This window comes from Aplidium turbinatum, chromosome 4 (genome assembly GCF_918807975.1).
Source record: "Aplidium turbinatum chromosome 4, kaAplTurb1.1, whole genome shotgun sequence".
NCBI lineage: Eukaryota > Metazoa > Chordata > Ascidiacea > Aplousobranchia > Polyclinidae > Aplidium > Aplidium turbinatum.
The window spans coordinates 33,732,828-33,760,046 of NC_137475.1; the positions used below are offsets into that span (position 1 = coordinate 33,732,828).

At 38.2% G+C, this 27,219-nt stretch overlaps 1 protein-coding gene across 1 annotated transcript; it reads right to left on the reverse strand.

Moving 5' to 3' along the window:
• Positions 1-40: 40 nt before the first annotated feature.
• Positions 41-27,219, reverse strand: LOC145768781 (phosphate-regulating neutral endopeptidase PHEX-like). The gene is made up of 20 exons (XM_082580372.1): positions 27,073-27,219; positions 24,462-24,801; positions 20,801-20,924; positions 19,750-19,856; positions 17,667-17,720; positions 16,936-17,097; positions 16,472-16,555; positions 15,050-15,246; positions 14,217-14,276; positions 11,810-12,001; positions 7,367-7,494; positions 6,491-6,713; positions 5,396-5,578; positions 4,593-4,761; positions 3,720-3,774; positions 3,296-3,494; positions 2,066-2,131; positions 1,644-1,745; positions 1,348-1,424; positions 41-718 (listed from the first exon to the last, which is right to left on the reverse strand). The coding sequence occupies exons 1-20, from the start codon at positions 27,199-27,201 to the stop codon at positions 619-621; spliced, it is 2,751 nt and encodes a 916-aa protein (XP_082436498.1). The 5' UTR covers positions 27,202-27,219; the 3' UTR covers positions 41-618.

The window sequence follows — 27,219 nt, forward strand, 5'->3', positions numbered from 1 at the left end:
TTCTAGTTAGGATAGAGAAGTTTAAACTGCGAAAGCTGATTTCCACTTTAAAGTTTATTGCACAATTTTGTAACGATTTTGCATACCAAAAGCAGACTAAACACTAGGACAGTATTGAATATGAAGCCATAAAGATCACTTGGAAGTGAGAATTGTATACCACAGAGTTATCACCCATGAAAGAAGATGTTTTTCCACTGCTGAGTTGCCATAGTCTAATTTCACTTTTAAAACTGTTTTATCTTCCACGATTGTGTGGAGCGTGTCGTCCACAAAGTTTAACAACGCCAGTTCAAATACGTTTCTTTCAAACGTTGCTTTTTGGTAAAACAACTACTAGTTAATCAAAAATGAAAAACCCCAAAATGTACATACTAAACTCATGTTCAGCAAACGTTTCGAAAACTATATTGTCTTCATCATCAGTGCTATAAATGTTTGCTAAACATGAGTTTAGTATCTACATTTTAGGCTCTTTATTTTTTGATCGATAAATTGCCAACTGTCTTTAAATTATTGTTAATATTAACTATTAGCATTTGAAAGGCGTTATTTGAACACTGCAGCGTGACAGTGGATCAAAGCTCATCAAAAGTCAAAAATGAACTTAAAAGAATGTCACCAAACTACACATTTGTCTTTTGGGTTCATAAATGATCCCTGTGGACAGTTGAACGCCTCAGAAAACTTGGCAAAGTTTTGCAAAGAACCATCGATCCTGAAAAACAAAACTAATGCATGTTGCTATTCTTTATGAACGTTAGCTTACAAGATGCGAAATGACAAAAGACGCATCTTGAATGATCTGACCAATAATTACTGTAATAGTTTGACTAGTCACATGAGTCTGAGAGGCCAGCCTGATGGCCGGAACACTTGTTTTATCTGTAATTTTTTACTACACTCCGGTGCCTAAATCCTAACGTAACAAAAATGTAATTTACAACAAAATATTGATTGGTTTGAATATTTTTCATCGGAATAAGAAAGTGTCTTAGAAATTTTACTCCTGGCAGTTAGGCTTAACCTACTTCAAGAGGATTTAAAACACTAATACAGGCTCGGTTATCAAGAACGGTAGTGTGAAGTTTCCGTTTGATGATGAAGTGTTGCCTTTCATTTTCTCGATTGAGCTGAATAAACTGATTGAGAGCTTTCCTTAAAGCAAATTGAATAAACACACACCTCGGGGGTTGAAGCATCGTTGCTTTACTATGCCGTTTCTTCGCTTGCATAGCCGCCTGATTACTACCCACTGAGCTATAAGGATCATCAGCACCTTCTAATAAGATTATGATCATGATTGGGACAATGGGATCTGTTGGTATGATTCTATATCTAATTTACCTGAATCTTCCTGGACTGTGAACGTTTTCAACGATAGAAAACTCTGCTCCTTTGGGAGTGTACTTTGCACACCTTGCCTAAAAATTCAAACATGCAAATAAATCTACAACTCCAAGTAACTTAGTCCTTATGAGAGTTAGTTTGGAGTAGGTCTACAGTAAATGTCTGACGCGTAGATAGCAAAACTGACAATTGTGATCAAGGATGTATCGTAATTATAAACATCTTAACTAAAAACAAATGCAAAAAGTAATTTCTTGGTCAAATAAAACTCTTTTTAATATAAATGCACTTACATTTGCAAAACCAATGAAAAACATTTGATCATTTGTGAAACCCGTTGCCGGTTCCACTTTCTCACTTGTCATATTTTTAGACTTCAACCACAAGTGGTATCCCTGAAACCATTGAAATAGTTTATACACAGATCTAGAGTAGGCCTACATGTAGGTGATTGTAGCCTACTCTAGATTGCACTGTAGCTGTTTAATTTCACTTTGTATTATTTCACAATAATAATGATAAAATCATTTGTCACAGCGTAGGCTACAGGCTACAGTATCACATACACAACACACAGCTTAAACCAGAGAAGGGACATGTACACTGTGCAGTAGTCATCGAGTAACCTGTTCCAATCAATTGTCAGCTTTGTTGTGAGAGTTACATTATTAAAGCAAACATTATTACAAAAATTTACTTTTGAAACAGCACTCACAGCGTATGACTCTCGAACTCCTCCATTGTCAGCTATGTTTTCGGATAAGGTGTTGGCGCCATCAAGCTGAAAAACAAAATATCAATCGGCTAAGAAAGCAGTTCAAAACTCACATCTCCAGTTATTTGTGCTAACACAACAAAAGAACTAAAAAAACGTTATCTTGTAGGCTGGGCACAAATCTTTTAAACTCATTAACTCTTAGGTGAAGTATTTCAAAAGTTTTGCAACCGCGGCGTTTTTGATAATAATAATAGTCCCGGCTTTCTGATACTTTACCATAACCACTACCAGTCACAAACGATTCTCTTGCAGACCGTAAGCGAAAAATTTACTGTGGACACAGGTTAAACACACATCTTAGGCTACGTCTGATTAGACACCATGGTTTCTTATGAAATGTGCAAACTTTCGCATTTTGTTATAGATTTTTTTTTACAAAATAAAACATATGAAAATAAATTTAAGGTATAGCCTACATAGGCTATATCATGCAAACGGTGTATATGTTGAAGGAGTTTCAATATTGATTCACAAATGTAGATACAAACGACCTGTTTTAGCTTGATGCTGTGAGTTCGCTGCGGTAGGAGCAGTTTGCACTAACTTTCGAAACACAGTTCTCTGGTCAATGGTCATGTGCTACAACGAATGGTGTTGCAGTCAGAGTGCTATTGTTTCATAAGGTTCACCATTAGTTGAACCTCCTCCCGTTAGCTCAATGGTTACGCTCCAGGCTCAAGATCACGCGGCACTGGTTCGGCTCTCCGGGTGTGCGCTTGAGCAACGCATTTCAGGACTGCTCTCCATTCAGCGGCACCTACTGAAAGGAATAATTCCCCGCCAACAACACTTCACCAATCGGAAAACTTCACTCTGTCAATCTTGGTAACCGGCCCTGCGTCAAGAGCCTCTACAAGTATGCGAAACTACCAGGAATAACCTATCAAGGATTTGTCATCCGAGGATAAAGATTCAAAAACCAAACCAACAACAATCATGCTGCTGAAAGCAAAACTCAATCTGTGTAATATTAATGCATGTAATAAGTTTGCCGAGTTTTCATGCTGAAAGTGATGTGCCAACACTTATAGATACAGTATTGTCATTTAAATCTAGCATTCAACAAAAGCTACAAATCAACTTTTTTTTGAGGGATTGGCTATCTTGAGTGACTGCGGCATGTTGTAAACAAACAAACAAGTAACAAATTACACAAAAACAACTCACATAATCTGATGCTAAGTCCCAATAAAAATCGCTATACTGATTCTCAAGGCATTTAATTCTTTGATTGAACTCTTTGAGCGATGCAGGAGACCACCAGTTGTTTAGCTCTCCGTCAATCCCAAACTTTCTACCATTTTCATCGAATCCATGGGTCAGTTCGTGACCTAATATTGTTCCAATGGCACCAAACTGAAACATTCTAAAGAAAATCACAATTTACTTGCATTTTTATCTGACGATTTCTTGTAGTCTACTTGGGCTACATTTGTGATTTTTTTTTTGTTCTATGTTATTTATAACAAATTCATTAATTTTAAGCTTATTTTATTAATTTACTTGCAGACTCATATATCGAAAACTATTTTACATATCGTAATAGTAGATAAAGTGCTATTAAAAATCGTTCATTTTAACTGGAACATACCTTGGATATTTGTCTCCCCAATAAAATGGGTATTGCATTTCTCCACATGGTAAAACTAAAATAAAACATTTCAATCTTGGCAAATGTTCTCTTGCTTAAAAAAAAAAGAAAGTACAGCGTTGACGTATTTTATTTTAAAAAATGTGACGTAGAAAATTTATAAATATGAAATGGAAACAAATATTTTTGTTAAAAAGAAGACATAGGCCCTATGCGTTTTTATGACAGTTTAATGAAACTGCTGGACAAGCAACCAGGCATAAAATGATTGCATAAGTTCTTACTACGAAATTGGAAACAATATATTTATAGCTCAAAACAAAGTTAAACGTTTAGTTATTGTAAGTTTTTGACATGGTGCAATCTAACTAAAAGCGTTTGGTTGAATGATAGGATAAATGTTTATCCCCTAACTGAAGAAGCTTCTTTGAGAGCTTAATCCTGGCAGTTTTGCATACTTGTAGAGATTTTGAATGGCTGACTCAAGCCCGATCACCAAGTTTGACAGAGTGAAGTTTCTGATTGTTAAAGTGTTGTTGTCTGTGGTACATGGGTACCGTTGAATGGAGAGCAGTCCTTGAAATGCATTTCTCAAGCGAGCACCCCGAGAGTCGAATCAGCGTCGCATGATCTTGCAGTTTCTTCGTTCGTAAAGTCAGGTGTTAACAAAGTTTTCTTACTGCTATATATGGGCTATGCTTAAGAAAAAAGATAATAATTGAGAAATGCTAAATAGCATAAATAACATTCATCTAGAAAAAGTTTCCATTTTTACAACGCTTAAACGTCGCCACACGTTGAAACGATCTAAAAATGGCAACATTTGATGACTGCGATTAGGTGTACCTCTATTTTTACAACTCGTAAACTCACTCATTGCATTTTCCCGAACCGCGTAAAACGCATTCACCATTGTTGCTCTGGTATCATATAAGAACTCACTAGAATCTTCATGCAGGCCCAGCTTATCAAACTTTCGCTGCGTTATGTCTTCCAACAGGCGGACGTAATTACCAAAGTAATCGTTTGGAAAGACTTTCAACTGCAGAAGAAAAAATACATGTGTATGTTAAGGAAACGAAAAGATCAAGCAGCTTTGGTTCTGCTCTCGATGTGTGCGCTTGAGCAACGCCTTTTGAGGACGACTCTCCGTTAAGCGGCACCTAGTGGTTGAAATGTTTTACGGACAACAATACTTTAACAAGAAGAAACTTTAACAAGAAGAAACTTTGTACATTTTAATAACTGGGCCTGCGCCAGTGGTTTAAAGCCTTTATAAGTATGGGGAGCTGCTACGAAAAATCTCTCAAAGAAGACTTCTTATTCAGAGGATTAAGATTACTACAATCAATCAATCAATCAATCGATGTTTCGGAAAGTAAAAATGAGATAAAATATTGCATTTTTAGAAAAATAACAAAACTCATCACTTACAACTAATTGATAATAGTAGAAAATTTTACTGTAAATAAAAGCAAATAAAGTCATAGATGCAGAAAGCAAACACAGTTGTATTTTAACACTTAAAATCAAAATAATACTTTACAGTTTTCAAAGCTCTAAACTCCATGTATGAGGTTGGTTTACGCTGTTTTCCTTTATGTACGGGAGTAAGTAAAGTAAGTCAATTTTAAAAATAAATTTGAGAATCACATTTGCTTTTAGCGATAACTTACCTTTTTTGTTTGTTCGTTTAAAAAGGTTATATTTTCGTATATATCTGGGTTATAACCGACATTTGTCTTCATATTCAAAGCTTTCCTTTTTGCGTACTCTTTTGTTTTATCGTCCATCCAGTCAGATTCGGTTTCTAACAGTTCAATAAATCCTTTGCGTATGTACTCAAATAATTCTTCAGCCTGAAAGTAAAAATACCCATGCTAAAAACTCCACTGTTAACTTCTAACTTTCACTTATTTGATTTAGTAGCCTGTTTATTTTTTAATGTTGCTTTATAAAAAAATGCAATTTCAAACCATTTGAAACCTCCAAAAATAAACCTTTATCGAATATGTTACGATGAATTAAGGTTTAAGATGGTGGTGAATTTTGCTAACTGTCAGTGTAATGTTTCACTCTAAAACTACCTTGTTAGCTCAATATTACAATCGTGATTGTCCGTATAGTATATATACTCTGATCCTCAAACCAATGTAATTTAATGTAAATTCAGTAAGATAGATACCCCTCCAGCGAATAACTGCTTGTTGATCTTAGGGTTGTGTAGTTGCATATTGCAGTTATTTATATCAGTCACTTACAGTACTACCATTATTTACAGTCATTTGTTTGTTTGCTTTTTGTTTAGATGTATTAGTTATTTTCTGAAGAGGGCAAAGAGTTCTTGCCGAAAACGTTTAACAACGCAACCCTATAAGCTCAACAAGCAGTTATTCGCTGAAGGGGCATCCTTTCTACTGAATTTATATAAGTAAGCATTATAAAACAAAATTCAGGTAAACTTCAGAAATTAATTAAGAGAGCTCCACTTAAAGAATTATAATAAATATCATATATAGCCTACCTAAAATTTTCAAGTTTAGTAATAAAAATGTTCAAAATGCATGCTATTGGTTTGCAGCAAAGTTTAAAAAAATCTAAATAGGCCTGGCTTACGCGTGTGTTGGTATCAAACGTTAAAATAATTACTGCTTACTATCTAAATAGCACTTGGAAAGAAGATTGAAAAACATGATTTTTTTATTGACAGGAATCCTACTAACTACTTTTTGACAACCACAAAGGAACGAATGTAGAGAGAACATGCTCACTGCTTTTTTCTTTGCATCTGTGAAATATTCGTCAATAAACAACTTGCTGGTTGGACCTTGCATAGAAAGCATAAGATCCTGTGAACATTTAAATTTTCGAGGAGGCAAAGCTTTGGTTCCTTCGACAAGCTTTTGCAGTTCAAGAAGCCGTTCCATGAATCTACTGTTCAGATTCTGGATTCGATGCCGCACTACTTGCCAAACCATGAAGTTTTGAACTACTCTGTTGGCAAAAAAAATGATGTACGATCTTAGGCTATATGTAAATTTTTATAATTAAACTAACACATGAATAACAACATAAAAATCTCACTACAGGTAAAACAAGCTTTTAAAGGGTACTTTGACAGGCATAATAGTCATTTCATTTAGATTTACTTGATTTATACAGTGTATGTATTGCAAGTCAAGACACCACCAACTTGAAAGCAAGTTCACATTAGTGGGCTATACATGCAGAATTAATGTACATTGCCAAGAACGCCTTCTCATCTACTTGTATGGCTACAACAATTATGGCTAGAAAAAAAATATGAGTAGCTAAGCTGATTTAAATCTATGTACGAAACGCAGAGAACACTTGCATTTAATTAGGTAAGGTTTATAACAAAAACTAATAAGTTTATATTCGGTCTTAAAAAAGAAACAATCTTTAAATCAGTGATTTCTGTTGTACAATTATGCTTGAAAGGGTCCAATTGACCTTAACCCAAATAAAAGGTAGTAAAAAAGTATAATGAACAAAAAATTGATTGTTTAGCAAGTATAGAGTCTTTTGCAAAACTTAATTTCCTCTTTTCGAAGATCCGAAGGACATAAATTAGCGACAACATTTTTTAATGTCTGCAGGTATCACAAAAATCCAAAGTAAATTACCGTTTTGGTGTGTTCTTTACCAACTTTATTAGATCTTTCAAATAGTTTTCATCCCATACCACAATTGTGGTGGAACGATACACAGGCTTGTACTGAAGCATATTTCTTAGGAGTGTTAGAAAATTAACCTGCAACAATCACAGAAGATCAAAGAACTTTAAGCTAGCTACAGTTTTAATGTCGCTAACTTACGCCTAGAACAACCTATAGATTACTTTTTTTCTCAAAAAAAATAGACTTTGAAAGAGGACAAGAATGCAAGAAAGCTAATCTTTGTGTCTACCATCCATCAGGCATATCGGTTCTCTACTATTGTAGAAAAAAGTTGTAAGAAAAGCGCATGAAGGATAATAAAAAATCAGCACGGTATGATAGCCTAATAATGGCCTAGTATAAAGTAGACGATACCGAGCTCTGAAGTTTAAGCATATGTTTTCAAAGTCTATGTTTTCTTCGCATCTTCCTGAATGACTTTGAATCTTTATAATCAGAGGGACATAGTCTCTGATAAGTTATTTTTGTCAGTTTAGCATACTTGTAGAAGCATTGAACCATTGATTCAGAGCTGGCTATCGAGATTGACAGAGTGAAGTTTCCGATAGTTTTTGAAGTGTTGTCGTCGTCGTCGTGTGAACCTCTGGGGCCGAGGGTCTATCCTTTTACCACCCCAGATTCACGATGTTCCCGGACTACACTGGAAGGCTGCTAGAGAGCAGCCAGTCTTTGGTTTCATCATCCATGACACGCAGACCTTCCACTCCGTTAGGTGGCTTGAAGATGGAACAGTCATTGATGATGTGGTCTGCGGTTTGTTCCTCGGCACCACATTCACAGGAGGAGGAAGAGGCCATTCCCCATTGGTGCATGGTTGAGCGGAAAAGCCCGACGCCCGTACGGAGACGGTTGAGGCGCACCCATGCCTGTCTTGGTAGTGTTAGGCCGATGGGGCATGTGTCGGCGTCGGGGATGAACGAATAGAGTCTGGTGGCGCTTGACTTCCATTCAGAACTCCATTTATGGTCCGCCCAAGTAGCCGCAGAGATGTCTTGTACATCAGCTTTGTTGATAAGAAGTTGAGCAGCTGGCACGAATGGGTGTCTTGATTTCAGTCGACGGGGGTGCTCGTTTGGGAGAGCAGAGATCTTGTGGTGGAGAAGGTGGTTAGGCTCCAGTGCCTGTCGACCGAGGGACAGAGTGGCTTCTTCGCGACGAAGCTCAGGGGGTTGGATGCCAGCGACAATGGGGAGATTGTCCAATGGTGTGGGACGCAGGCATCCAGTCACTGTGCGCAGGGAGCTATTTATGGCAGTGTCGATGTTGTGGCAGTGAGCACTGCAACACCAAACATGTGCACAGTACTCTGTTGAAGAGTAGACAAGGGCTAAGGCTGCTATACGCAAAGTGTCAGCCCTCGCCCCCCAGCTAGAACCTGCCAGACGCTTGAGTAGCGCAGCTCGGGATGTGAGTTTCTTGCGCAGTGACACCAAATGGTGGCGGTATGTGAGCGATCTGTCCAGTGTTACCCCAAGATATCTTGGTTCGGGGCAGAAGGACAGCGATTTTCCGTTGTTCTGGACGTGTAGCTCACGATCAGCTTCCCGATTGTGGAGGTGGAAAGCTGCTGCCACAGTTTTGGTTTCGCTGAGTTTCAGTCGCCAGTTCTGGAGATATGCTGAGAGAATTTTCATGTCCTGGCTCAAGGTGTCTTCTAGATTTTTCCACGACTTTGTGGAGTGGAGAATTGCCAGGTCGTCCGCATAAGCGTATTTTGCGGAGACCGTAGTTGGCAGGTCGTGGGTGTAGATGTTGAAAAGAAGTGGAGCCAGGACCGATCCCTGTGGGACGCCGTTTTTCAGGCGTCTCAGTCTGCTTCGCCGTGAGCTACCGGTGGTGAGGGTGAAGATTCGGTTCCTGACAAGTTCCATAATCATATGAACCATATGTCGGTCAGGAAGCAGGCGAAGCAGCTTGCAAGTAAGGCCGCGATGCCATACGGTGTCATAGGCAGCTGTGAGATCTAGACAGACAGCGCCGGCCTTCTTTTTTGACTCAAAGCAATTCATCCTCGATGTCTTGGGTTAAGAGTGTGACTTGATCTACGGTGGATTTTCCGCGCCGAAACCCAGCTTGCTCTTTTCGAAGGAGCGGGTCAATGATTGGGTTGACGCGGGCATAGATCAGTCTTTCGAGGATCTTGAAAGGAACACAGAGGAGGGATATCGGACGATAGCTCCTTGGGTCCTCTGGTGGCTTGTGAGGCTTAGGGATCGCAACTACTAAAGCTCTCTTCTTCAGATTTTTGGGATTGTGAGGTAGTGCAGGCAGGAAGAGAGGAATCTACGTAACCAGGACTTTAGGGCATGGCCAGCATGGAGCACAAGCTCAGGGCAGATCTTATCCGGCCCTGGAGACTTGTGTGGTTTCACTAGGCGGAGGGCGGTGGCGAATTCTTCTGGAGTGAAGTATCCAGAGATTGCTTCTTCTGGTGGTGTTTCCACTCGCCACAGGGCAGATACTTCCTTGGCAACAAGGCGGGATGCCTTGCGGTCCTTTGTCTTGTTGAAGTGTTGTTGTCGGGGAATTATTTTGTCCACTAAGTACCGCTAAACGAAGACCAGTCCTAAACCGTGTTGCTCAAGCGCACATATCCAAAGTGGAACTAGCGTCGCTTGATCTTGAATGGAACGTTAACCACTCAGCTAACGGGTCGGACTTGTTCTAAGGCTTCGAAATATTTTGATCAACTTGGTGGATTAGTGGATAAAATAGGAATGGGTTTCTGTCTTGATAAATGTAAGCTGGACACCTTGTCTCGACACATCGAAGACGTAATTATAACAATGTCGCTGAACTCCGTTTTTGTTGAGCACTCAACACAGACTACAAGGAATAAAGTGTTTAGCTGCGTTAAACTATCTGCCGTGTGAAATGGCTGAGATGAACACATATCCGTAATGGATGCAGTCGTCACACAGTGCCGGTCTTAGGGTATTTCGGGCCCTGTGCGGAATATGCTTTGCGGGCCCCAATGACAATAATCCAATTCAGTGGCGTAGCCAAGTACTTTGAAAGGGGAAGGGTAGTGGTGGCGGCGCGATCGCCGAAGGCGACAACCAGCGGCGGGGGTCTGGGGGCCTCCCCCAGAAAATTTTGAAAAATTACTTTGAATTTGGGGCATTCTGAGAGCACGTTCAACAAAAATTTAGGTATGAATATTACTGTAAAATGGTGCTGTCCGGTGGCATAGCAAAAGGATAAGATCATGCTTTCTTTGGCATTTTTCGGAAATAAAGCTATGTCTCTATGTTGAGTCTGGATGCAACCTATTTCGTCCCCTGAAAAATTCGTACCCTGAAATCGTGTAACAAAATTAAATTTCGACCTATTTCGTCTCCTGAAAAGATCGAGAAATTTTGAAATGTTTGCGGCAACTCCGAGTAGCGACTTCATTTATGTCGTTTTTTTTCTCCATCTTTTCAGGGTACGAAATGTTCAGGTGACGAAATAGGTTGAATTCGTTGAGTCTCTATGTTTTCTTGTTGCTAATTCCTTTGTTGAATTTACTTGTTGAATTTTTCCATTGAAAATGACAAAATTACTGCATTTTCTGAGTAAATTGCGGGCCCCCTAATTTGCGGGCCCTGTGCGATCGCACGGTTTGCACATCCCAAAGACCGGCACTGCGTCACAGCACTAGCTATACTATTCTATAACCCAGTTATTATTTTGTTATAATTTTCGAATCCATGTTTAATTATTTAGTTGATAGAGTTTTATGAAAACTATAGGCTACGTTAGCTACCTTTGACTTAAACGTTTTTAGTCAATGTCACAATCAATGTGCAAGGTCTCGCGACGGGCTGCTTTGTATCTTGACCGAACGTGCTGTTTTGATTGTGGAATTCTTATGCTAGGCTATATGTTATTATCGGTTACTGTCCGGTAGTAACCTTTAATTGCAAAATCTTTATTATGTGACGTATTTCAAGAACATTCTACTGCTACGTGAAATCTAGAAGTTTCTTTAACTTGCTTGTTTATGTGTAATGCAACTTGACAGAACTATAAATAGTGGTGTAATTTGCGTAAATGATTTATTATGATTATTATGATTCATTATGAGTTGTGGATTCTTATTGTAGTGGCTGGTGGTAGGTGCAGAGATTGTTGTTGATTGAGAGTTGAAGTAATTGAATACAAGTATATGAGAGTTGGTGCTGATATAATTTGTGATCGAAATTAGAGTTAGGCCTACATGAGAAACTGTGTTGAGCCGTTCGTTACAGTCCTTCAAGAATTTTCATATATCATTTCACTAGTAGAACTATTCGACATTTAATTGACTGCCTTTCGGTGATATTCCATTAAACTACGTCATCGAACCTTTCCAAGTCTCTTTCCTGGTAAGAGATAGAAAAAAACGGTGACAGTCAATAACTTTACCTCTGGTATACGTTGATTCATTTCTTCAACTGTCAGCACTTGATATTCTTCTAATTCAAAATCATCACTTTTCATTTTGGTCAATTTTTCTTCAAAACGCATCATGTCTACAACGTCAACAAATGCAACGGAAGGTTTTGCTCCCAACATCTCAGCAATGTCTTTTATTAATTTGGAGTATCCAAGAAGTTTCTGAAGCATATGCAATGTGTTAGTTTTGCATTTGTAGCGACATAAGATCATAAGATAAAAAACAGACCAATAAGCTAGCAATTAGTGATTTTTATATCATGTCAAACTAGTAGAAAATGTACAGGAAATATTTGTTCAAGTGTTCCCCTACCCCCCGACAAAAATAACTAAAATAATAATAAAATAACGTACACTTGCTTGCGACGACACAAGGCAACTAAGTCGAAAACATAGTAATGATGTTATAGTTTATTTATTGTCGCTCTTTGATTGCTCAGGTCTTTTAGCGACAGAGCTCATTCTTAATTTTGCATGATATTTACAATGTCATCAATCCTCACCATTATTGCCCGATTTACTCTCACTGCGTTATGCAAGTAAGGACACATTCGGTACCTTTCAAAGTCTTCGTTATAACCCGACCTGGAATCGATCTCAGGTCTACCAGCACAACAGTCGAAAGTGATAACTACTCGGCCATTGAGCTAGTTATTGAAAATTAAATGAAACTAAAGTGAACCAGTGACGTAGCCAGACAGAAAATTTTAAGGGGGCAAAAGTGACTGTTGGGGGGCAAACACTTTGATATTTTAAATAAAGAACTTGTTTAAAAATTGGCCACTGGACACAGCTAAACAGTTTTGAAACGTCATTCACCATGTCGTCGTCGTCGTGTGAGCCTCTGGGGCCGAGGGTCTATCTTTTTACCACCCCAGATTCACGATGTTCCCGGACTACACTGGAAAGTTGCTAGAGAGCAGCCAGTTTTTGGTTTCATCATCCATGACACGCAGACCTTCCACTCCGTTAGGTGGCTTGAAGATGGAACAGTCATTGATAATATGGTCTGCGGTCTGTTCCTCGGCACCACATTTACAGGAGGAAGAAGAGGCGATTCCCCATTGGTGCATGGTTGAACGGAAAAGCCCGACGCCCGTACGGAGACGGTTGAGGCGCACCCATGCCTGTCTTGGTAGTGTTAGGCCGATGGGGCATGTGTCGGCGTCGGGGATGAACGAATAGAGTCTGGTGGCGCTTGACTTCCATTCAGAACTCCATTTATGGTCCGCCCAAGCAGCCGCAGAGATGTCTTGTACATCAGCTTCGTTGATAAGAAGTTGAGCAGCTGGCACGAATGGGTGTCTTGATTTCAGTCGACGGGGGTGCTCGTTTGGGAAAGCAGAGATCTTGTGGTGGAGAAGGTGGTTAGGCTCCAGTGCCCGTCGACCGAGGGACAGAGTGGCTTCTTCGCGACGAAGCTCAGCGGGTTGGATGCCAGCGAGAATGGGGAGATTGTCCAATGGTGTGGGACGCAGGCATCCAGTCACTGTGCGCAGGGCGCTATTTATGACAGTGTCGATGTTGTGGCAATGAGCACTGCGACACCAAACAGGTGCACAGTACTCTGCTGAAGAGTAGACAAGGGCTAAGGCTGCTATACGCAAAGTGTCAGCCCTTGCCCCCCAGCTAGAACCTGCCAGGCGCTTGAGTAGCGCAGCGCGGGATGTGAGTTTCTTGCGCAGTGACACCAAATGGTGGCGGTATGTGAGCGATCTGTCCAGTGTCACCCCAAGATATCTTGGTTCGGGGAAGAAGGACAGAGATTTTCCGTTGTTCTGGACGTGTAGCTCACGATCAGCTTCCCGATTGTGGAGGTGGAAAGCTGCTGCCACAGTTTTGGTTTCGCTGAGTTTCAGTCGCCAGTTCTGAAGATATGCTGAGAGAGTTTTCATGTCCTGGCTCAAGGTGTCTTCTAGATTTTTCCACGACTTTGTGGAGTGGAGAATTACCAGGTCGTCCGCATAAGCGTATTTGCGGAGATCGTAGTGGGCAGGTCGTGGGTGTAGATGTTGAAAAGAAGTGGAGCCAGGACCGATCCCTGTGGGACGCCGTTTTTCAGGCGTCTCAGTCTGCTTCGCCGTGAGCTACCGGTGGTGAGGGTGTAGCTTCGGTTCCTGACAAGTTCCATGATCATATAAACCATATGATATAACGTCATTAAAAACTTGTAAAAAGTATTAAAAACTCATTTTGGGTGGCAAGATAAATTTTTTGGAGGGGGGACGATTGCTTCCCCAAGTCATCCATGGCTAAATCTCTGACGTGAACGCCAGAATTAAAGTAGATATAGAACCTAAACCGAAGTTAAGGCAATGTGGTGACAAAACAATCAACATCATGGTAGCCTACTAACGTCACTAATTATATCACTTACGCTTCTGAGATGTTTGTTAGTGTAATATGAGATCCGATGAGGCAGTTTCCCTTTCAGCGACTAAACAGAAAATAAACATGCCATATTTCACATTTTTTCTTCACTATGAAAGCATTGTCAGAACAAACATCCATTTTGGAAAATGTTTTATGTTATTTCATACACAGCAATGAGTTTATTTCCAAAATGAGTTATATAACCCAATGCTCAAGACAATACAGTAGATATGCCAGTAATATATGCAAGTGAAAATCATTGTGCAGCCATGAAACACACTTTGCGTTTGAATCTTTTTAAAGTCAACTTCAGTCAATTATTAATTATTTTACCTACATATTGCATACATTTTTGACGTTACTATAGCACCATGGCTACCTGGAGATGCGACTTGGTTTATCACGTTTTGCAAATTCTAATTACCGCTACTGCTACTGTCTGAATAAAATTTCCTAAGATTTTTCCTGGTTTACTTTTTTACTGACTCGTAATGATATAAAACATTTTTGTTTCCTTGAGGAAGCAGTTGAAAAAGAAAAAAAGTAAGTTCAAAAATGTCCAATTAGACTACAAGTCTGACTAAAAAAATTTGAATCAAACTGTCTTTATTTTTCAATGCCTTATGATGTTAAAACTCGTTGTGTCACCTGGAAAAGACAATAAAAAAGACGTTAAAATATAATTTTTAGAAAATTTTATTCCGACAATTACCAAAAGTTGGCAAAACCCCAAAAAAATTGGCAAAATGTGACAAATTAGGCCGTATTTCTAGGTAGCCATGCTAGCACCTAAGTCTATTCTATGACCTATGTCATTAAATTAAATATTTTCCTTACCTCAAGAGCGTATTCTCCATCATGTTTCTGAACTACAAAATCCATCATGACTTTGTTGTTAAATTTCCCTCTTAGTGTTGCCACAGTTGCTTCAAAATCAAAATCATCTTCTGTCCACTCCTCTTCAATGATCGGCCATGTTAATTCGTTTTGAAGTAGATTCAGCAAAGGGGCTGCATCCAGTTCTTCAAGTAGCTCTGTGGAAGATTGTTTTGTTTTTAATGTAAATTGGTTTTCTGTCTACCAGCTTTTAATGCCAGTAATTTACAGTACATTGTCGACTGAACATTTAAATGGAAACATAGTAGTTGCACTTATATTTTAGAAAATCAGACTCTTATTTTTGAAATCCGAAGGGGACACTTACTGTAGTCACTCTCACTCACGACCACCAAGATCTCTTCACAAGAAGGAAAAAACATGTAATTTTTCCCTTTTTTGTAAAATTTCTCACTCGCTTCGCTCGCTCAATCATATTTCATTGATTTAACCCAGTGGTTTTTAACCAGGGTTCCGCGAAACCCAAAGGTTCCGCCAGTAAGTCTAGGGGTTCCGCAAGTTTACATTTAACCTGAGAGTCTATTTTATTATAATATGCATATTGCTTAAATATAATCATCAAGCACAAGAGGCGAGCACAATTGCTGTCTGTCGAAGATGAACTTCGTGTGTGACTGTTAAATACACGACCCAATATTAAACACTTGTGCAAGAAACACCAGACTCAAGTTTCTCATTGAATTTTTTATGAGCAAATAAATATAATTTTTTACAGTTTGTATTTTTATTGTAAATAAATAAATCTGAACATGAGTATTTTAATTTAATTTTATTAATCAAATGATGTTTTTTGCATAAGGCAATTAAATTATTGAACAGGGGTTCCTCGAGATTTTTGAATGTTTCATTGGGTTCCGTTCCACCAAAATGGTTGAAAACCACTGATTTAACCGAAAGAATAGGAATCGCGTGTTTTCAGCAGTAGATAGGCTACAAGGGGTGGGATTTGTGAAAAGTGAAAGCAACCAACATACCACTTGCCAAATTTTCTGTGTCAAGCCCTGAAAACCACCTTGCCAATCTTTTTCCTTTTTGGGATTAAATGCTGTTTATTTCGCTTGTAATTTTTGGTGTTGTTAAAATTCAGGTGCAACCCCCCAATTTTTTTCAAAATTAGAATAGATTTTCATAGCAAAAAAACGTAGGTCAAACTTTTGTCCTACTCATTGAGTAATAACCACGACAAATCGACGCTCTCCGCTACTGCATTAATTTGCATTTGTTGATCATAAACTTATTATGTGTGTGTTAGAACGTATTTAACCTCTCGATGAGTAGCTTATCTAATATTTGACCACCATATTACACAAATTTTTGTACAGTTTCTGTTATGCAACGCTGTTTTAACATCACCATACTTACGTGTATTCATACACGATTCATAAAATGTCTTGGCCTTTATCACTGCATCACTATCATTGGAAGAAGCGGGCTTGTGTAACAAATCTACAAAAAATAATAATTTTCACCACGATTAGATTTATGGTTAAATCAACTTTAAGATAACTACTGTATTTAACTAAAATACGATGGTCGCCGTACCCAGGTTACGCCCGGTAGTTGAAGATTTGGATTAACTGGACAGGAAGGCTAGGAAGCCAATCTTCGTGACCACCTTCAGGCATGCCTTTAAGTGTCTTGCCAAAGACACAGCTGCATGCTCTTGAGCGGTGTCAGCCATCCCAGGGATGAACACCACTCTTCATAATGTTTGTGATATGACGTCAACAGATTTCACAGAGCTAACATAAAAGTTTGGTGACGTGAAGACGGCTTTACGTTTCACCCACGATGAGCTGTTTATAAAAATAACAATGTGACGATACCAGCAACTTGTGAGTTGACTCTGTCGCGTATTACGCCGTAAGTGTTGTAGCTGCTTCGATATTCTGGTATTCGTGTTTCTTCTACCCATCTTCCGCACGCGTACTTGGAGAAGCTATCGCATGGGTCCACCGAGTAGTCAATTTTGTTCATGTAGTATGCAGCTAAAAAAAAAAGATTAATAACTAGAGTGAGCACGTGCGGTAGCCCAGAACGTAAGCTAGCCGACGTTGTATGAACCACTTTCAACTTTTAACAAATAAAACGTTGTTTGAGTCCGACGCTTGTCAGAATTGTTGTGCTTGAATCGAGCCCTTTAATCCATTGCAGCTATACAGTAAAATAAAGAAAGTGTCCCATCGGCAGTTATTTATAGTAAAGTTCCCATGCTCAGTTCTTGGGAGTAAAGCCAGAAGAAGACGAAGAAGCCCACGCCTGAGTTCCTGAGCCTTTAAGAATAAGAAGATAACAGTGTTCATCCACAACCAGCTTCAACCGGTTGTCGAACAAGGTTTGCATTATTGCTAGTACCTTATCCGCTGCGTCATCCTATCGTGATTGCAGCTAAAAAGTTATTAGCGTATTTAACGAAGAGGTAATTTATTACGAATCCGGCAAATATTACTTGAAATACGTACATCAAATGTAGACTGACAGACGCTTTAAAAATTATAACTCATATTTAAAACTTCCGGAAGGCAACGTAGTGCAATAAAATGATTCAAATATGTACCTGTTTCGAAACATTGTGGTGTCGTACAAGGTTCCTTCTTGGAAGCTGAAATACCTGAAATGAAAGCAACCCAGCAGATGGGACATATGAATGAAAATGACGTGTGCACACACGTGCATGATGGGGTGACATCAGAGCCCGATTAACCATGAGGCACAGGCCTCAACCCCCCTGGTTTTGGGGGCCCCCAATTTTTTTTACATTAGTACCGTAGGCAAGGCCCACAAGAGGGGGGACAACCGGTGCATTGCATCGGGCCGGTGAGTTCGAGGGGGGCCGACAAAATGTCTAAATTCACCCGATAAAAAGATTGATTTCAACGATTTTGCATAAAATATTGTTTTTATATTAGTTCCGTATGTCGAATGGGCCCCCTCATGGGTAGCCTAGGCTATGTCCTTTTTAAAATTACAGAATTTTCAATTTTTTGAGTTTAGAGGGCCCAAAAAAATGTTTAAATTTGCGTGCTCAGGTCAACTTTGCATAAAATATTGTTTTTTATATTAGTTTTGTATTTTGATGGGGCCCCCTCATGGGTATGCCCTTTTTTAGAACAACAAAATTTTCAATTTTTTGCGTTCAGGGGACTTGATAAAATGTTTAAATTTGCATATTAAGGTCAATTTTGCATAAAATATTTTTATATTTTGAAGTTGGTATTTCTTATATGAAGTTGGTATTTCTTAATGTCGTGAATAATAGCAATACATTCATCCTAATCCATTCATCCTAAATTAATATTTATGAAGTTATACTTTTGCTTGAACTACCCATCTTTCATCATTTGCAGAGAGTACATGACATCGAAAGCGATTGCCAATACGGGCCCCTAAACTTAGCTGTGCCTCGGGCCCCGTGAGCTTTAATCAGGCCCTGGGTGACATACACACAACATCCTGGGGTTTGATCACAGTTCAAAAACAAACCAAAATAAAGTCCGTGAACGTGAACAAAAAATCAAACATAGGTAGCTGAGCAATCGAGGTGCTCGCTTTACAAACGTACTTCCAGGAAAGTTTTGGTTGATTAGTTTTAAATCTTTACTCTCGTACTGACAGAGCCTCTGATACGTTATTTTTGGCAGTTTCACATAGCCTACTTGTTGAGACTTTTCACGCAGGGCGGTTAACGAGGCAGTGTGAACTGTGAAGTTTGGCAAAGTGAAGTTTTCGATAGTTGTTGCAGTGTTGTTACCAGGGAATTATTCCATCCAGTAAGTGCTACTGAATGAAGAACAGTCCTGAATTACGTTGCTTTCGAGAGCCAAACCAACGCTGCTTGATCTTGAATTAGGCGCTTAACCACTGAGCTAACGTGGTGGAAAATTCGTGTTCACTCATCGTACCCCGTGGACAGAACAATTTACAGACAATAACACTTTTACAAGTATCAATAGTGCAGTGATTCAAAGTAGGCGATATTGCCCCCTGGGAGGCTAAATAAATGCAATAGGGAAGGCAGAAAACCCAAAGGAGGCGACAGAAAAGTAATTGTGCATTCTGGAAAAGTTAGAATGATTGCGAAACTTGTCAAATACCCTCTCACATCAAAGGAAGTAAGACTATGGATTTCTTCATATCCGGCGTCTTATTTGGTAGAAAAGAGGTTTTCAGCCGTGACGTTATTGCTATACTGTATCAAAACAAAAAATTCGTCTTTCCATCAGCAAACGGGGTGATGTGCAATTGTACTAGACCAAAACGTCTCCAAATGATAAAAAGCTTATCGGGAATCACCAAGTTCATTAATGTCATTGAAGAAACACCATTTACTGCAATTAGTCTAAACTAAAGCAAAAAGAGGTAAAGTTACAAACCAACTTATTACAGAGAGAGAAAGAGAAAACTTCTATTTCGTCTATTTGTCTGTTTTTTCGTCTGTCAAGTCTGCACCGGCGAACCCACTTGAAGTGGAAATAAAGCCAAAAGAAGAAGTCTACTTATTTTATGTATCTGTAACAAGTTTGTTCGTAACTTTACCTCTTTTTGCATTGCAGGGGAACAATGATAATGTGTAGATTTCTATAAGAGGGCGACGGCACATAAAGTTTGAAAACCACTAAATTAGTGCATTCAAAACCTACCCACAATGCATTTCGCACTTGGCTTTTCTAGACCTCTTAATTCAAAAGTCCATCTGTACTTTGTGGGTTTTCCACACAATTCGTAATGAGGAAACGGTCTTTTTAATCTGAAAAAAAGTTTAAAAATTAAAAAAAATGTCTATCGATATGGATGAATATATGTGTAGGGTTATCGAAAAAAAACATATAGCCTTTCTTATTTTTTTACTATTTCTGTAAAGACGTTGCAATTCAACTGCCTAGACTTTTAAATTCAAGACGTCAAAATATTTTTTCTGCTTCACACTTAAGGCTAGGGTACATTCATGCGTTGCAGCTTCTAAACCTTTAACCCTAACTCATTTCCTATTATAAATACATAATATGTATTTATAATATGCTACTGGCATCTGCGACAGATGAGTAGGTTTATTTTTGTTGTGAAATCTTTTAGTCGAGTTTCAGAGACTGCATATAGACTTAAGTCTACAGCTGTTACGTTGTCGCAGAATACAAGCTCAGAACCAAGTTACAATAATACATGGAAACGTGTGGGAATACAGCAATAGGAAGCACAAATCAAACATTTGATTTAGGTCAATCTGTTATGTAGACTGTAGGCTATATACAGTATTCAGTGGCGTACGCATGAATGGATTGGGTCATGGCCACCCCATTTTAACTTTTTTTTAATATTTTAGTATTTTAACTGGAAATGTAATGTTTTATGTGTAGCTTGAAGATATCAAAGTGTAATTTTTTGTCAAAATTTTTTAATTGAATCGAATACCCCTACCCCCTTTAATAAAATTCCACGTATGGTCCTGACAGTATTTCTATCCCTAAGATAATTACTCTAAGTCTAAGATAAAGGCATAGAAAACATCACAAATAGGTCATTTTTTATTCGTTACGTTTACTGGTAGCCTACTACAGCAAATCCGAATGGCTAAAAAAAAAACGGCCTACATATGTTTTGGACATGCGTCGTAATAGCGGTATAGCTTACCCCAGCACACTCTACCCAGGAGTCAGGACCTATAAAGTAGTTAATGTACATCACATGACATACCTATGTCCTGCGATGCAGCTGATCTTGCACCAGTTCACAACTCCAAGCAACGTGAAAACGCTGCTACATGTCACCTTGGAAGGCCCGTTTGGATCCATCGGAAAATTCGAGCAATATTTGGCAGCTGACGCAAAGCATTACAAGTTTATCTCCTTCATATTGAATTAGTCCATTAAAATTGCAATTGTCACAAGGAAAAATATATTTTATGTAGTATGTAATTGATAATATTATTTTTCACTGTAGTCATTTTTTTTTTTTTTATTAATACATATTAATATTTTTTTTTAATATTTGGATCCCAACCTCAAGTAAGTCAACTCAAGTTGCATGGGGGGGGGGGGAAGGGAGGTAAAAGCTCTCTTTTTAAAAAAAAGTATGGAAAACCTTGATGACTAAATTGTACAGTAGATAAAAAGATTTTCTACAGAAGCAAAGATATAGACTTTTTGAAGTTTTACTTAACGTCACATTGATGTAGAAAAATAACAACCTGTTAAATTTTTGATACCTCACACTCCCATGACTTCTTCCGCGCGCAATTTTGGCATTGGTTGCTTGCAGTGATTCTTTCACTTAACAAAACGTTTTGTTTCAGCAGTTTTGAGTTGTTCGCTTCTTAAGTTGTAAAGGAGACTGATCAATTTCTCCAATATTTATCATTTATGCTTCTTCTTTAATCTCAGCAGAGTATAAAACTTGTAAAAGTTTTTCATTCATACGACGTCATGAATGAAATTATATCTCAAATCGGCGTAATGACGTGACATCATTTAAACATTTTACCGAATAATAAATTAACAAATTCGATGGTCAAAAGTGGTTTGGTGGTGGTAAATATTACGTAATGAAAAAATAAGGTTGGAAGACATTACGTCATGTATTTTCAATACAAATATGAAGTTTAAAATTTATTCTTTTGTTCATAGTCGTAATCTACCTTCAAAGCGGTACTACAAAGAACAATTTTCGATAAGGGGGGCATCAAGAATAAGTCGACATGACTTTTAACCCTTAGAAGGTTGGGCTCCTGAGTCTTGCTCAGTTTAGGGGGGGGGGCTGTCAATTCTTCTTATGCTTTAGGAGTCATATCTCTGTCATTTTGGCACGGTTTCAAAATTTGGGATTCACTTTGTAAAATTATTCACGCTGAGCATAGCCTATCCGAAAATTAAAACTATGTGAATTTTAGAACTGCTCATATACGTTGAAATGTTTGATGTCATTTTTGAGTGTAATTTGTAGCGTGAGTTTATACATTATTTTTTGGTAGAGTAATGAAGAACGTGCATAGTAATGTTGGGATTAAATTTTTTTACGTTATTTTACATACAGCCAATGCCCTTCACGCTGTAAAACAGTTAGGATTAACGAGACATGGGCCAAGTTAATTACTTTCATCCAGCTGGTGGGAAAATGTTTCACAATAGAATATGAAATATTTCAGAGGATGTGCTGAGAAATGCTTTATATCTTTCAATTTATAACCTTATTCGCTCAAAATTTCAGCTCAATAGAGGTGAATAAAAGTTAGGAAAAGTCAAAAAATCTCGTTATCGCAGCCTCAGTGGTTTTAAAGATACAACTGTTGATACAAAAAAGTTGAATTGACAGCCCCCCCTCCCAACCTTCAAAGGGTTTGCATTGAGTCAACAGATCTATGCCTTAAGGTTTACGTCAGCTCCGGAGATCAGTAAAATATAAGGTTGTCATCTTCAGTGCAACAAGACCATTGATTGATTGGTTTAGTGAGGATTCGTTGTCCCATTGCTTTCATTTTGAGTGATCATACTGATTTTCAATTTATTCCTACAAGACGTTACGTAATGAAAAAATATATAACTAAGGTTGGAAGACATTACGTCATGTCTTTTCTATTCAAAATTTTTTTTTTTATTTATTTATTTGCATCAGACTCAAGATGGTCCATATTACACAATCACACATAGCCTAGAAAGTAGAAACAAAGTAGATACTCAACTCCGAAGAGCTGAGTCGTAAGTTTAAAATTTATTCTTTTGTTCATAGTCGTAATCCTCCTTCAAAGCGGTAATACAAAGAACAATTTTCGATGAGGGGGGCATCAAGAATATGTCGACAAGACTTTTAAGGTTTACGTCAGCTCCGGAGATCAGTAAAATATAAGGTTCTCATTATCGTGATTGTAAGCCGCGGGAAATTTTTTCTCTAAAAAAAACAGATTCCCGGAAGCTAAACATTTTTTCCAGCCCTGGTAGAAAACAAAAGAAATTAAATAATATACCACTGTCTTGCATGTCTTGCACCAGTGGCGTAGCCAAGGGAGGGGGATCGGGGGTTTCAACCTTTCAAATTGAATTTACGGATGTTAATACATTGTTTACAAGAAAAGTTTTAGCCTATGATGAAATTTCACTTCAAACTGTGCAAGGATGCAAGCCATCTGCAACTGCTGAGATCGCTTGTTCGATCTAGATTAACATCTAAACAGCTATTCGTTATACAAAACTTGAATATATCAGAAATAGCCTAAAGTAACTTCATTGTCTCAAAGCTTTTTGTTTGACACTCATTAAGATGTATGACCTCTATGACGTTACATTTTCTAAACTTTGGGTTGACTTCAGAGCATAAAAGTTAGTGACTTACCGGAATAAGATCGTTTTTTGAATCAACCAAGAAGAAAATTGATAAATAATAAAACTGTAATAATCTCGCAAAAAAAGCAATCAACCTATGTCTCTAAAACAAAGTTTGCCTAACTTTAAACAAAACTGCATTAAAAGAGCGAGTTTTGCCAATACAAAACATTCAAACATCTCAGTCAGGAATTAGCAACAAGAAAACATAGAGACTTAGCATTATTTCCGAAAAATGCCGAAGAAAACATGATCTTATCCTTTTGCTATGCCACCGGACAGCACCATTTTACAGAAATATTTATACCCACAATTTTGTTGAAAATGCTCTCAGAATGCACCAAACTGAAAGAAATTTTTCAAAATTTTCTGGGGGAGGCCCCCCAAACCCCCCCGCCGCTAAACGCCATCGGGCTTCGCCTGACGGCTGTCAACACCCCCCTTTCAAAATTTTTGACTATGCTACTGTCTTGCACTGTCAATATTTTGCCCCTCCAATGTTGAAGGTCTGGCGGCGCCACTGACTGTAGTGATATCATGATATGTCGTGAACATTCAGGTCTACTTCTTTCATCATTGCTCATTATTTTTCGAAGATTTTATTTAAAACTTGGTAAGCAACTTAATCAGTCTCTTGGACATAAAACAAATCTATTAAATAAAAAAAAATGCTACTAAACTTTTGAAATAGACAAAAGTATATCGTGTCTTGGCTACCTGGAGATCGCTTTAGGCAACCATAGTCGTACCAAAGAAACTTTAGCCTAGTCAAATAGGAACTTTATTTGTTCGCAAATGTCTACATTGATTCTTATGATGATGAGTGGATTCAACAGTAAACAACTGTGAAACACATCATTTGAAGTCGCAAAATGATGACTTTCGTTACCTTCCTTTTATATCTACAGATTTCGCGGCAAATAAGAAATGGCCCTTGGTAAAGCACAACCACATTTTGGGGTTTACACAAAGCCTGTCCAGCTATACGTGACCTAGCTATAATTTTAGCAAAGGTTGCAGTTATCTCAAGAAAACAAACTTACCCTTAATGGAGTCTAACTTTTCTCTTCCTGGGAACTTACTTCGAAGAAAGTCAACGTACCATTTGTATATACTTGCTTTCTTTTGGGGGTTATTAGAACTGGAAAAATCCGGCTCAAGAAGGTGTAAAATCACATGCATGCCCTCCATATCTTCTTCTTCGTAATATTTACGAAAAGAAGGCCACAAGGAAACATCATTTCGTGGAAGTCTTGGATTTGGAAATTTCTTTTTAGAGTGATTGTCTTGATTTATATTAGCAAGCTTTTCCAGTTCTTCAGCAAGTACATCTCGATTGCTGCTTGGCAAACTCCAATCAGCAACAGCTTCTATTTGTTCAGCCTGAAAAAAACATCATCACATGTATAAAATATATATTTATGTGAGCCAAATTTCATATTTATGACGGTGTACCATAGAGCCAATCAGCCTGGTGTTAATTTCATACTTTTTCAATAATTAATTTATATTTCATAAAAAAAAAATAAAAATATTAAAAATTATTATCAACAACTAAAAATTTATAATATTTTAAAACCTTTTAAACGCATTTGGAAAGTCACGACTTTTAGATGCATAAAAACCCGCAGCTGTTGCATCAAAGGAACACTACTTCCGCAAGGAAGCTAACTCTTCACTGTGCTGGTAACAGTCAGGCTTTTTTGATACGTAAATGCGTTGCTGATTTAGCCTATGGTACCGTATGTTTAGAGGCTGTTATGGCTTTATGCTGTTACTAAAAAAGCAAAAGTGCAAAACATGAACTAAGAATAATACGCATTAGATTATCATTAACTGCACAATAATAATCACTTAACTTTGCATTCATTTTGAGAATATGCAACAACAGTAATAGGCTGTTTGCTTACAAAACAATGCAATGCACCATGATGGCGAAGTAGAACACGCAATACAACAGCATATGGTAGAAAGAAAAATGTGGGTATCACCCAATCAGCTTCAATTCATATGCTGTCAAGACACAACCAAGTTCCCCAAGGTGGCGGCAAACCAACAAATATGAAAGTGTCCAACAGACGCTTTCACTTACCGCTACGCAGTTGATCAAACCAGGTCTACTCTACAATGCCAGTGTGTATAGCACTGAGTTTCAACCATTTTCTTGTTGCTGGCTATATTTAGTCTTTTTTTTTCTTATTGTCAGAAATAGTTTGTCATTACTTTAAAGTAGTGCCAGTAGACTATCTGGTCGTTGTTGATATAGCAAGGAAGCCAATCTTTACTTGGTGAATTGAGCAGCTCAATCTCCTTCAGCTGTTTCTTTTTTTTTTAGCTGTTTCATTACATGTGTTGCCAAAACAAAGCACCGTGCTTTCAACTAGTGTCCAACCAAACTGCCTTCATGTCTTAGACCAGAGGTGACGAACCTGCGGCCCTTCAAAGAATTTTGTGCGGCCCGCAAAACAATTTGACAATCGCTCATGCATAAAAGACAAAAGACATCTCAAAGCTGTTTTATGCCTTCACTGGTACACCTTTCCTTTGCTATTTTCTTTTTCTAATATTTTCTCTATTTCTAAGTCGTTACAGGTCGAGGCTGACAGATGAAAATCTTAGTAAGCCTATGCAGTTGAGTTGCCACATCGTCTGTCTGACCTAATATTGAACGCTATGTCAAGCAAAAAACTTTTCAAAAAATCGCACTAACCAAAAAAATTCAATGCTTCAATGTTATTTTTTTACTATTTTATGCTTCAATGCTGCATTAGATAGCTTCAGCTGTATGATTCGGATGGGCTTTTGTTTGTTGTTTGAAAAAGAAATTTCATTAACTGATTTGTTGTTTCGGAGCATAATGGTCGAAACATTTAGTCAACTTGAGCAAAAAGGATAGAGCCAAAAAAAGAAGAAATCATACCCATATGAAAGCAAACGCTTCGAAAATCAAACTGTCTTCATTATCAGTGCAAGTAGGCCTACTGTTGCTCCATCCTTTTTGCTCAAGTTGGTTTGTTTTTATTTTTTACTGCTGTATGTTTCGATTCTGTGTAAGATAATTTCAACTGTGTGGATTTTATTACTTTCATCTGCTGTTTGTTACTTTTCATGAATAATATCTTGAGTCGCTTCTAAAAGGTTTCATAGTAGGTAAAAGGTAAAGGTGAGTGCCATATTTGAATTCAAGCATCGGGGGATGAGAAGATAAGGTTCTCATTATTCTAAGCCTTCGGCACTAACGAGAGTAGGGTGGCCAGTTTCTTTTTCTCGGCCGCCTTTACTTCAGCAACTACGCCCACCCAATTTATTACACCCAGAGGTGAGCGGTGTTTGTCAACTACCAGCATAAGCCGGGATCGAACCAGGATTGCATAATTTCATAGTAGGTTACGATTAAAAAGTTGTGTGGCCCGATAACTCATGTGTAATTGACAAAGTGGCCCGCGACCGCAAAAAGGTTCGTCACCCCTGTCTTAGACAGACACTCTTGGTACTCAAACCAGCAGTCGCCATTAAAGACTGGTGATTAAGATATAGGCCTAAGACAAAAGCAAGCAATGTTCTAATGAAAAATATACAACCTGCCATTTACAACATCATAAACCATTACGTTGTTCACTGGCCAAAAACATAGAACTATATAAAAGTGCTTACCAAATACATAGATTTCTCTGGACCATCATCGAACTCCGATACGATATCGAATTCGTCAATTGCTTGGGTTTTTATGATTAAAAAAATCAATAGTAAATAAAGTCCTTGCTTAAATGATGGAATCCACATTTTATTCCTTTGATGAAA

Excerpts from the sequence above, each read along its gene's own strand:
- LOC145768781 (XM_082580372.1), bottom strand. The coding sequence starts at position 27,201 with ATGTGGATTCCATCATTTAAGCAAGGACTTTATTTACTATTGATTTTT. Across the intron at positions 12,002-14,216 it reads CTAACAAACATCTCAGAAGC|AAACTTCTTGGATACTCCAA; the intron begins GTAAGTGATATA and ends CATATGCTTCAG. Across the intron at positions 3,495-3,719 it reads TGGGGAGACAAATATCCAAG|AATGTTTCAGTTTGGTGCCA; the intron begins GTATGTTCCAGT and ends GATTTTCTTTAG.